This window comes from Myodes glareolus, chromosome 16 (assembly GCF_982192425.1).
Source record: "Myodes glareolus chromosome 16, mMyoGla1.1, whole genome shotgun sequence".
Taxonomy (NCBI): Eukaryota; Metazoa; Chordata; class Mammalia; order Rodentia; family Cricetidae; genus Myodes; species Myodes glareolus.
Genome location: NC_142041.1, coordinates 23,173,372 through 23,186,584, shown reverse-complemented (window position 1 = coordinate 23,186,584; position 13,213 = coordinate 23,173,372). Strand labels below are relative to the sequence as shown.

Genomic DNA, 13,213 nt, shown 5'->3' with positions numbered 1-13,213 from the left:
GAGATGTGGTTCTGGGCTCAGGTATAAATACTGGCTGTGTTCTCTACTCCTGTGGGAGGGGATTACCAGGCTATGAGATAACAAGCAGAAAGGAAGTGGAGACTTTCTATGCTAGTTACCATTTTGAAATCACCTTGTTGTACAGGGTCAAGGGTTACAGAACAGAAAACTGGGAAATCTTAACAGATATTTTTTAATTGATTTTTTATTGAGCTCTACATTTTTCTCTGCTCTCTCCTCCCCTTCAACCTTCTCCCAAAGTCCCCGTGCTCCCAATTTACTCAAGAGATCTTTTCTTTTTCTACTTCTCACGTAGATTAGATCTTAGTCTCTCTTAGTGTCCTCATTGTTGTCTAAGTTCTCTGGGATTGTGGTTTGTAGGCTGATGCTTTATGTTTAAAAACTACCTATGAGTAAATACATGTGATAATTCTCTTTCTGTGTCTAGGTTACCTCACTCAAAATAATGTTTTCTAGCTCCCTCCATTTTCCTGAAAAATTAAAGATGTCATTATTTTTTCTGCTGTATAGTATTCCATTGTGTAAATGTACCACATTTTTCCTATCCATTCTTTGGTCGAGGGGCATTTAGGTTGTTTCCAGGTTCTGGCTATGACAAACAAAGCTAATATGAACATAGTTGAGCATATGTCCTTGTGGCATGATTGAGCATCCTTTGGATATATACCCAAAAGTGGTATTACTGGGTCTTGAGGAAGGTTATTTTCTAATTTTTTGAGAAATCGTCAAACAGACATCCAACGGGCTCTACCAGCTTACATTCCCACCAGAAATGCAGGTGTATTCCCTTTACCTCACAACTTTTCCAGCATAAGTTGTCATTAGTGTTTTTTTTTTATCTTAGTCATTCTAAGAGTTGTTTGAATTTATATTTCTCTCATGACTAAGGATGTTGAACATTTCAATTAACAGATATTTTATCAATGAAAAAAATTAAGGGACAGAGTGGGGTAATATGTGTATGAATTTTGGAGTAAATTTAGTAGTATTCTAGTCCTAACTAAACTGTTTTCAGCTATGTGACCTAGGGTACTACATTTAATTTTGGAAGGATGTATGCATTTTATAGATCAAAACATGTATCTGTTTCAGATTTTATTAAGATTGGCTTCTCTTCAGCAACATGTGTCTAATGCTTCTCTGAGTTACACAAAGTATTTGTCACCAAAGTGGTTGTTCTACTTTTAAGTAGTGTGCAGCATGAATATGAACATAATAATAAACATGGCAATAAACATATATTCCTATCTGGTCTCTTGGAGACTCTTTTTGTATTTTTTTAACTGAAATTTTTAATTTCCATACAGTTATACATAAGACATTCTCCATACCTTCATATTATCTTTAATTTCCATACAGTTATATATGAGACATTCTCCACACTTCCCTACTATCTTTTCTTGCCTGGTGTCCCCTGTCATTCATCTTTGTTCCCTAAGAAAGTTCAGCCCCTACTTTAGGTCGCATAGATATGCACATATAGTCTTATACATCTGTATAAAATCTAGGAATTATAACTAAGAAAAAGAATGCTTCTCTTTCTGAAACTGATATAACTTTCTTCCTGTGATTATCCACCTTTCTTCAAACAACCTCTTTATAATCAATAAAGAAAATCCCATCGTGTGTATGTATGTATGCATACTTATAATATTTTTCTTATTTTCTGTTGTGGGATGTCTAGTTTTGTTTTGTAGCACAGCTATTGTGAATAGTACTGCATTAACCACTGATGAAGACCCTGTCATATGGTTTAGAGTCCCACTGATCCTGTGAAAACCATGTACTCACCAAGATGAGTCTCTAATCTGCCCTAGTGGAGCCATTCCTGAATGTATTGAGTCATAATGTCCCTTATCTATGAAAATATTTATGTTATCTTTGATGTCAATATCTACAATTTTCTCTTTATCATTAGGATATTTTCTTTTAGACATTCAGAATGTGTGTATTTTGTGCTCTTAACTCAACATGTCTATGCCTCACTTACAACCCATAGTAAGCCTCCTGGCTCCTCCTGTATAATTGTACTTATCTTCCTCAAGTGTGAGGAGGTAAGAAATAGCTGCATTGAATTTTTCACACACTAAAAAGTCATGATGTGTAATATTTACACAAGGAATCATATTATCTGAAGCATAAAGTAGAGTGCCCAGAATTAGTAGTAGTTATGTGCTAGTTGGAAGACTTCATCCTGGGAATCCAGTGTTATTCTTAGCAACTGAACTCCTCTTAATCTCCTGCTCTGGGTTTGTTGAATCAATCATCCTCTGGCATGAGGGAAGTTATACATGACACAGATTGATAAAATAGTGTATTAAATACTCAATAAATTAGAACATTTAAGGTTCAGAAAGAAAGTTCATTTGTATCGATTTGTTTTGTTTTGTTTTGTTGGGTTTTTTGTTTGTTTGTTTTTCAAGACAGGGATTCTCTGTAGCTTTGGAACCTGTCTTGGAACTTGCTCTTGTGGACTAGACTGGCCTTGAACTCACAGAGATCTGCCTGCCTCTGCCTCTCAAGTGCTGGGTTTAAAGGCGTGTGCCACCACCACCTGTGTGGTTTGTGTGGGCTCTTAAGGTGGATGTAAGCAAGGCAGGTATGGAGGCAAGCATCTTGTCTATAAAGTTGAAAACTGTACATTCAGTCTTAACATAATGTGAGTTGTGAGGTTACTTCTTGCCTCTGCTTTCATTCTGCTATATTCCTTAGGTTAGAGTTTACCTTCTAGTACCTTCTGTAGGGCTGAATTTGTGGATAGGTAATGTGTAAATTTGGTTTTCTCATGGAATATATTTTTTTCTCCATCTATCACGATTGAAGTTTTGCTGGGTATAGTAGTGAGCTTGCATCCATGATTTCTTAGAGTCTGCAGCAAACCTGACCAGGTCCTTCTGGCTAAGGAGGCTATTTTTTAATTGCACCATTTTACTTTGTGAAAAACAAGTCATTGATAAGAAAGGATTTGTGAGCTCTTCTCTGACAAGTAGCAGCATGTAATTATTTTAGATTTTTACTCCATAGTCATGACCTCACCTCCTCAGAGTTAGACAAGGGAGCAGTATTCTTTAGTACTGACTAAGGATGGCTCCCTCAGGGACAGTGGGGTCTTTATTGATCAGCTGGGTGCTAGTTCACAGGACCTCACTGTTCAACAAATAGGCATAGTTTCCATTTTGAACCATCATATTTATTCCTAATCTCACAAATTGAGTTCATGAAAGAACTTGGCTGAACATCTTTGTCCGTTCACCCACAAATGGCAAGTTTTCTCGGTTACCAGCTCTGTGTAACTATGCTGCGGCTTACAACAGAGTGGATGATCCCAAGCAAGGCAGGATGAGGTCCTCCTTCCAGCCGGCACTCAGCTCAAAATTCAAGAGGTGTGTTATGCTACAGTGTCAGCTAACGTTTAAAAAATCACAACACAGGATGTATTATTAGTCATCTCTATATTCTTATTATCAATAAAGTCTCAGAAAAACTATCCTTGCTGGAAAGCAAAAACTGTGCTCTCCCTCCCCCAGTGGCAATGAACATAACAAAGAAAGCAAAAGGTAATGCCTTAGCCACAAAATAAATGCATGTGTGAAAAAAATCCTAACACATACAATACCTGTAAAATACTTAATCTTATCAATATTTTGCATTTATTATATTCCAGACCCTGTTATGAGTTGGGTTATTGTAGGTTAAAGAATAGAAAAGTTCTATAATCAAAGAATTTACAGGTATGTTGAATAAAAATAATAAAGAAGTAAGCAAATAAAGCGAATGTCTTATATCATGTATGGGTTAATATTCACTGTGCCTACTCACAAACACCTACAATGGACTATAAACTACTTTAAAGATTTAATGAATGTGTTTATAAACCATTTTCTAAATTTAACGAGTTTATTTTTCCTTGCTAACTATTACCAAAGTATTTTCAGCATTCTTGCATTTCTCTGTAAGAGCGTATTTAACAAATATGTCTCATTTCTGCATTTATAACAAAAACGTAACTGTAACCAAAAAACCAAAATATTTTAATGTCTTTGAATTTTCACGTGGCATTTTGATCTTTATGAATTTTGTGTTTATAACAACTTCCAATAGTGAGTCCATGGTCTAAATAAATAATCATTTATGTTTCATCAGACGATTTCCTCCCAGCATGCTCTGGACAGCAGCCTTCACGTCCTTGTTCCTCAGACTGTAGATGAGAGGATTGAGCATGGGGGTCACCACCCCATAGAAAAGGGAGATGAGCGCCTCAGTCACACTTTGACGTCCTGCCCCAGCAGTGGCTTTAGACTTGGGCTTTGCATACATGAAGAAGATGGTACCATAGAATATAATCACCACTGTCAGATGGGCAGAGCACGTGGAGAAGGCCTTCTGTTTTCCTTCAGAGGAAGGGATCCTCAGGATGGTGGCAATGATGAAAACGTAAGAGATGGCAATGACTATCAATGGAAGAGCTAGGAAAAGCAGATTTGACCCTGCCATGCTAATCACATTGACTGAAATATCTCCACAAGCCAGTTTCACAATGGCCACAAATTCACAGACAAAGTGTTGAATGATGTTATCAGTACAGAATGGTAAATGCACTGCCAGAGATGTCTGCACCAACGAGTCAACATTCCCAGCAACCCAGCATCCAACCGCCATGGGCACATAGGTACCCTTGCTCATGATGACAGGGTATCTCAGTGGGTAGCAGATGGCCAGAAAGCGGTCAAGTGCCATCGTGCCTAGGAGCACACATTCTGTGGCACCCATGGCAAAGGAGAAGAACATTTGGACCATGCACTCAGGGAAGGAAACTCTCTTCCTTCCTTTCAGGAAGCTCCCGAGAATGAGTGGGACAGAAGAGCTTGTGTAGCAGATGTCCAGGAAGGAAAGGTTGCAGAGGAAGAAGTACATGGGGGTGTGCAGGTGCACGTCATAGACGACTACTGAGATGAGGACTCCATTCCCAAGCAGGATCAGCAGATACATGCACAAAACCAGCACAAATAAAACTTTCTGGAGCTTTGGGTGGTCAGAAAGCCCCACCAAGACAAATTCTGTCAACATGGAACCATTGGCTCTCTCCATATGAATATGCCCGTCCTCCAGCAGAACTCTGGGGAGAGTAGGAAGAAATCTATTAATAAGTTTATAAGAGCCACTTCATAAAATAAAAATATTCTTTGTTACACATGGCCATATTTATACTTCATGGTATCAAGGGGGAAGAGTTACTTTTTCTATGTGGTGAATAATTAAAAATTTTTCATTTTAAAAGATTTTTAATTAAAACAGAATTACATTGTTCACTGATACCGTTACTTCCTGTAGCCCTTCCTATCTACCCTCCTTGAACTTTTTCATACCTCCTTACTCTCAAGTTAATTGACTTTTTCCTTTGGTTATATGTAATATGCATGTGTGTGTACGTGTGTGTGTGCGCTCATGTGCACATGCATGTGTGTATCCACAAATATATGTAAATACAATTTGCTGAACTCATTTTGTTGTTAGTATGTTAAAGTTTCTCAGCATGAATCAGGGCCTAGCACAGGTAATGCCTACCTGAGTTTTCTCCATTATGACAGGGAATCTCTAGATCCCAAACAGTTATATTGCCGTGTATGCAAGTTCTGATTTAATTGGTTGGAAATGAGTGTCTAATAGCCTTAATGTGGTGCAAAAATGTTGGAAATTTGTTGCCTATAATACAATGTTTTGTCTCCGTCTATTGTAGTTAGTAGTGCATATGAACCAAATAAACTAGTGGGTTTCACCATCACCTTTTCTTTCTTTTCATTACTACTGTCCAGGTTTTTGGTTTTATTGGTTGCTTGTCACCCAGGATGGAAACCAGGAAGCAGCTCTGCTGACTTACTAAATGTTCAGGGTCAGCATCTTACAGAAATACTGAAGCACAGAATCTGAAAAGTGTTCACCAGGTGTTCAAACATGATCATTTAAACAGACATAACAAATTAAGACAAGTCGGGATCAGGTAGAATACAGTAGTTTCCTTGAAAGCCTTTTCTGCATTGCAATTGAATGTGGGGGAGGGGCAGCGATATGGCCAAATGCTGCCTGCCAACAAGCCTGAGGACCTGGGTTCCACAGCTCGAACCCACAGGATCGGAATAGCGGACTGGTTCTGCAAACTGGTCCTCTGACCTCTACAAGGGCACCTTGACATGCAGGTGTCTGTGTGCGCACACTTAAAGAAACAACAGCAGAAACTGGGTAGAATTTACTACCCAGAGTTGGGAGCCTATCCTAGCTAAGTTTTTTGGGAAATCTGGCTTGAAGGAACTGATCGTGACATCACCTGTTGCCAAATGAAGTTAGCGACAGCTCAGATGTCCATGATCTCTGTAACAGTTCTGTCACATGGATCTGTTTTCAGAAATTGGAAGCAAATGAGTCTAACATCTACAGCAACATAAACAGATTACTGAAAAATTGTCAAAGTGATTTATGATTTATATAATATAATAAATCATAGGAATTAAAGTAAGATTTCACCAGGATCCATGCAGTTTTAGAGATACATTTAAAGAGATTGTGAGTTTAAGGAGAAGATATTAATGGAATCAGAGAATATACGTAAGGAAGGGAGACTTTTAAAAGAACATGGGAAATAAAAGACAGAGAACAATTGATAAGAACACAGATCAAAAAGGCACAGCAGATAAGAGCACATGCACAAAGTACAGGAGACATATAAGGCATCATTTTAAAGAGCACTGATAAAAATTCAGTTTTAGTGGAAGAGAGCATTGTAAATATAAAATGGGCGAAGCAACCACTACACTTATTTATTAAAAACAATAAATAATGGATTGACAGAGAAAGAAAAACATGACAAGAAAAAAAATTAATTCAAAAGTTGTCTAGAAAACATGTTTTTAAAAATACAATTTGGAATCTAGCTAAAGAGAAAGTCACAGAACGGAGGATTGCTCAGTAATAAGGGAGAATGAAAAGCAGCTCCCAGGATGAGTGGGAGGCAGTGTTTGCCCAAGAGCCTGTGGTCTAACCTGAGATAGAAGAACATGGCTATCTTAGAGTCTCAGAGTCACTAGGCTTCACATAGTCAGGAGAAACATGCTCATAGGGTGTACAAAGAACAGACTCAGAAGAATGAAGGGGTTGCTCCCTACTGACATTTCTGCTTTTTATGTGGAGTTTGGCACTCTGTTTTATAGCAAAACTCATGAGCCATTTTCAATTTTTCTATTTGTGTGGTCAGAAAGCTCCACTAAGAAATTACAACTGGGCTGGACTCTTCTTTCTTTAAAGAATCCATTTGAGTGTGGGGAGGGCTGGAGCACAATATGGGTTCTGGTAAAAGAACAATGATAATGCTCTATAATAAAGAATGTTTGTAGGAAACCATTTATTTTCCCCCAGAAAGCCTCTGAATTGCTCCATGAATAAGCTTAGACAGACTTCAAAGAGTGGGAGGAAGCTCATAGATAAGGGACTATGTCAGGATCTCATCACATGGTCCCCATGAGCTGAGAAGCACAGTCTTAGGCAATTGACTGAGGCCATTGTGTCCTTAGCGCACATAGAAAAGTGACAATATAGTAAAGGACAACATTCTGATGGGTAAGGAAAGGAATGTTGACTTGCACTTTAGTGGGGTATGTTAAATGTAATGTTAAGAAATTATAATTTGCCAAGGTCCAAGGAGAGATCCCCAGATTGTTCTCTGGACAGAGGAGAGTGTGCCTGAACCGGCCTTGGCCCATAACCATACTGATGAATATTTTGCTTATCACCATAGATCCTTCATCAGGCGAAGGACGGCGATACAGACGGAGACCCACATTGGAGCACCAGACTGAGCCCCCCAAGGTCCAAATGAGGAGCAGAAGGACGAAGAAAATGAAAAAGGAAATAAGGACTGCGGGGGATGTTATCACCCACTGATACAAGGGGACGGATCTAATGAGAGTTTACCAAGGCCAGTTGGACTGGGACTGAACGAGGACACGATCCAACCAGATTCTCTGAATGTGGCTGGCCCGGAGTCTTTCTGAAAAGCCATTGACAATGACACTGGGACTTGTTTCCTCTGCATATACTGGATTTTGGGGATCCAGTCTGTTTGGATACTTACCTTCCTGGACCTGGAGGGAGGGGGGACGAACTTGAACTTCCCACAGGGCAGGAAACCCTGACTGCCCTTAGGGACGAAGAGGGAGGAGGAGAGGGAGTGGGGGGAGTGGGAGGGTGTTGGGAAGAGGGGCGTAAATGGAAACTTTTATAAATTTAATAAAATTACTTTCAAAAGAAAAAAAGAAATTATAATTTGTTCTTAAGGTAATTGGGAGCCACTGAAGTTTGACCAGGAGACATTAAGTATGAAAGCACTAGGAATAGATTCATTGGGACCTTCTAAAGAACTGTCCCTGTCTCATCAACACTCGACTGTCAGAATGCACTCCACACTCAGTCTTCAGGGAAATCACTTCTTCTTCTTTGGTGCATAGAGAACAGGACTCAAATCCATCTTGTTTAGATAATAGAGACACAGTTCATTTTAGGACAGCTTGATACCAGAAAATTTGATTTTCCTAGAGAAAGACACAATCTGTCTGTCACCTATGAGTTCTCAGTTCAATTCTATAAATGCATACCAAGCACATCTACCTCATTTCATTCAGAGGTCAGACTAAAGCTTTGCTGGGTTCTTCACAGCTAGGTGCTGGCTGATACTGAGTTATTAAATCACTAATGCCATTCATAACAAAACCTGTCTCCTTCTCCCTGGGTTTTCTGGTCTCCTTCACTTGTGAGGGTACAAGTCACTTCTCCAGGAACCCGGAGAAGGAAAAACCCATAGGTTAAATTCAGGGACTTAGGCCATGGGCCTCATAGGAACCTAAGTTTTTTGTTATCCAAGGCAATTCTAATTTTTGTTGTTGTTGTTGTTGTTAGAAGAAAGGCTATCTCTGTCTTCTAGCTCCATTATGTCATGAGAAAGAGCAAGTTTATCAAGGCACTTCTCAGTGGGTAGAAAAATGTCCTTGGTTTTCATAAAGGGCACAAGCGTCTTCAGGACATCATCAGTTATCACACCTGCGATATCTGTTATCACAGTGTGTATGTGTGTAAAAAGACCGTGACCTCTGCTGGGTGGCAGTACGCTGAATTTCTAGTTCCCTTCAGCTTTGTGTGCTCACATATGGCACTAATAGAGGCTCATTAGCCTGAGCTAAGCTCTGATGTGATCACTTACGCTGAATTTATGGTAGAGTGTAGGAATTTCAAACACATTTGATTCTTCCTTGGGTCATAATTAGTTGCAGTTAAGAGTCTCAGACCCGAAGTAATGTTCCTTTGCAAATAATAAACAAGAATAAAGAGGCTTTAATTACAGTAAAACTGGCTTAGGGAAAGCAAGAAAGTATTTTTAAAAGAGGTAGTTTATGTTTATTCCTATATACAGAGGATTGTATATAATATGGATCAATTCAAATTCAAATATAGGAATCAGATTCTGTATTAATTTGAAACAAATAGTCATTGTGATATACATCAATGATATATCTCATCTACTTAAAATTATTTTTTAGGCATTGTGGTCAGAGACATATTCAGATTGTTGTATTAGAGTTTCATAAATTTGGAATAAAAATTTTCAGTAGATTATGCATGTACTAATAGTGTTCAAGTTACTTGGCTACTGAAGAAATGAGACAATATCTGTTTCACAATATTTCTAAGTTCTAGCCAAAGAAGCTCAGGGTCTATTCTTATTACTTGAAAAATAGGGGATAAAGTAAAATGAATGCTTTCGTGTAGGCAAATATTATGCTGGAAAAGAAATTAAACCTGAGTTTAGAACAAGCAAAGACCCTTGTCTGTCTTTAAATGACATCAATTCTTACCAAAAAGCTTTCCTGTGGATGATATCCAGTGTTCCAAAATGCAAATCTCTGTGACACCAAATGAAGGAAGCTCTGTATGTGAGGGGAAAAATAGATGTCTCCACTTAAAGCATCTATGTTGATAGCTTATCCACAACTTCAAACTCAGAATTACAAAACAAAAGGACAGAATACGATGAAATTCTGAGCCTGAAGCGTAGGTTGCTTTCCTGGTTAGAGTCAGGTCTGGTCCTTAACAGCCATTTTACATCATGTTCTAAAAGCATCTTTCTTCATTCTTGGCACTGTTGAGATGCAGGGACAACGGTAAGAACAAGACAGCATGGAGTGCTCCCGTTATTTTCTTCAGGTTTCTACTTACCTGTAGTCTGTTATCAGGTAAAACCAACAGAGGCTAGGTCAAAGATTCTGGCTGAATCTTAGAAAACACTATAAAATGGGCCAGAGTTCCTTGCGGGTCTTTGTTATGCTCTAAATGTTTGTTTACATTTTAAACTTCAGAAACATCTTCCAAAGGACCAGACACTTAGCACGTAGAGACAATTGAAATCATTATTTGAGTGAGCTAGAGAGTTAGAAACATAAACACGAAGAGCTAAAAAAACTTCCCAAAACTCCAGGGAGCATGTTGCCAGACTCAATTATCTCTTGCAATTAGTATATTCTTGTGATTGGTATTCAAATGCAGAGATACTGTCATTCATAACGCCACAGTACTGGAAGATTTTAAGGCTCATAGACCATAAGCAGAAGAGCTTGTGTATTCTTCTAAATATATCTTTAAAAAATCACACAAGATTAATAGAATAGCTCTACTCATTTACATAGCCAAGCATTTACCAGTGTTCTCAGAACAGTCTGGTGAGTTACAGAATCTTTTCTAAGATGCTGAATTTGGACTGTCTTGCTGATGGTTGTGCAGCATGTACAAGGAAAGAAGAGCTTTAGATTCAGCTGCTGTCTGCATGTCGTCGTGAGCTTCACTGCATCATCTATCACTGAGAATCAGACAACAATGTAAAGCTCATCTCATCCACTGCAAACAGAACTCTACAAGTCCAATTTAAAAATGTGAAAAGCAGGAATGACCCATTCTGAAGGGACGATTGATACTTATATTTGGGAAGAGTTTCCCAGGGTCATGTTCCACAGCTCATCCCCTAGAACTCATCAATGCAATCAACAAAAGTTGGGCTTAAAAAAGAGGGAAAAAAATAGATGTTCCAATAAGCATTACAAATTCTCCATATTTTATAAAAATAGCCCAATAATCTATGTTATACCAATATGCCCTTTTCTTCACCTGTGTTAAATCTGACCACAGAATGAACTGTGAGAGCTCCCTTATCAACTTCCTGTCACCTTCACCATTATTATCACCAAATTCACTCAACAGGGGATCCCACTTTTCAAAAGACCTGCTTCTTTGTGTATCAACTCATATAAGCTAATTTATATTTGACACAGAACTAATTTAATTTACTTGAATTCCTTAGCTGGATAACAAATATTAAAATTAACATGGCATTTTTACTATTAGCTTTTAATGCCAGTTGTGGGATTTGTTTGGATTGTCAGTCACGCAAATTCAAAAAGGGTCTTTCTCCATCATAATGCATTCTTTTCTGTCTGGATCAAAGTTTTGAGTCATTGTAATCTTCTTGCCAGTGGTGAGTCTCCCTGGATCTTTTTGAAGAGAACTCTGCTGTGGGCCTGTGTTGTGGCAACCATAGGAAATTAGTGCATGGTCCATAACTGTTTTTAGTCTCAACTGTCTATTCTATTGACAAGAATAATTCTTACATAACATTTTCAATTTCTGAGGGAACGATGGGATACATAATGCTTCATTGGTTGTGTGCCTCCTCACACTCTCACATCTTGTCCTAGACTTGTCACCGACTTTCAAAGAACTAATAAAGAATCCCTCTGTTAATCCCTAACCTTTTCTAAATTCAGAATGTGACTTTATCATAAACAGAGCCTTACCCTACTTTGACTGTCCATTCAGGGCCGTCAAATGTTCCGTGACTTCTTATCTCATATATGTATTACTTTTCATCATTCAAGCTTATCTTTCAGACCAAATGCCAGTCACTGTTCTAACTCAAAGAGCTGAAAAAAATAGTATACCATAACATTAGTGTTATTATCCAATTTCTCTGAAGATGAGATACAGTTAATTCTCAATGACTTGATTCATCTTTTTTCTTTTCAAAGTGCAGCTAGCTAATATAGGTTGATTGTCAGCTACCATGAGTAGACACTCAGCTCCTTTTCAGGGCATCCTTGCATATCTAGTTATATAGAGGTGCATATGTCTGCAGGTGAAGGATGTCCTCAGATAGATTAATATACAGACCAAAGACACAGTAGGACTTTTCATGAGTGCTATGGATGTCTCTAGTTGTCCTGTAGTTCACAGTTTTCACATTTACCTGGTGCCTTTATGTGCTCTTCTTTCTCACTAGAATGTTCTTTCCATGTAGCCCATAATATGCATATTAGAGTTCACAAAATAGCTTCACATTCTTCCATAACAAAGGGAGCCTAAAGTGATGTTCAACTGGCCACATATTGCTTCCCAAAAGGCATAAAACTGAAGACTTTTATGGTAACTGTTAGTAGCAATGGCTCTACTAAGGTATCATTATGAGATTTGTTCAAATGTGCCCATCAATGTGATTAAATGTTCTTGATATTTCCAATTATACTTAATAATTGGACTTATATGGTATACAAGGCATTACTGTGGCAATACCTTTGAAGATTCTGAAGATTTAATTGTACTTATTTTTATTCAGGGCCCTGCTCACACTCAGCCTCCCCCATTTCTTTATAAATATGGAATAATAACATTTCTAGATATGACATATGACATTTGTGTTCTTCATAAATCAAACAACTCAATATTTAGTTTTTCTTTGTTTTCATTTTGGAGCACAAAGAACTCTTCTATGTTTCTTTTGATGGTTTGGGTATTAAAAAAATAGATGAAACAATTTTTTAAAATGTTATTTTATTTATGACTTTCCTGTGTTTAAACAAGTTTAATCAATCTTTCTCTGATAATCTTGTTATTCATAATCATTCTTAATTCAGTATTTTTTAATATTCACATTCATTCTTCAGCATTGTACCATCAGAAGAATTATTACTAGCAATTTTCAATTGTATATACTCTATCACTTTCTCAGACTATAGCAAAAAAGGATAATTTAAATAGCTTCAAGGACAATATTACAATAATTAATCATCAAACTCCATTTACATGTACTTTGAATTCCTTCTGAAAT

The 13,213-nt window shown here is 37.8% G+C and overlaps 1 protein-coding gene across 1 annotated transcript; it reads right to left on the bottom strand.

The window, feature by feature from the left end:
• Nucleotides 1–3,230: 3,230 nt before the first annotated feature.
• Nucleotides 3,231–5,114, bottom strand: LOC125391075 (olfactory receptor 13C8-like). The gene has a single exon (XM_048420364.3). The coding sequence runs from the start codon at nucleotides 5,107–5,109 to the stop codon at nucleotides 4,147–4,149; it is 963 nt and encodes a 320-aa protein (XP_048276321.3). The 5' UTR covers nucleotides 5,110–5,114; the 3' UTR covers nucleotides 3,231–4,146.
• Between the last annotated feature and the right edge of the window lie 8,099 nt (nucleotides 5,115–13,213).

Bases quoted from the DNA above. Each gene is read 5' to 3' on its own strand.
- LOC125391075 (XM_048420364.3), bottom strand. From the start codon at position 5,109: ATGGAGAGAGCCAATGGTTCCATGTTGACAGAATTTGTCTTGGTGGGG.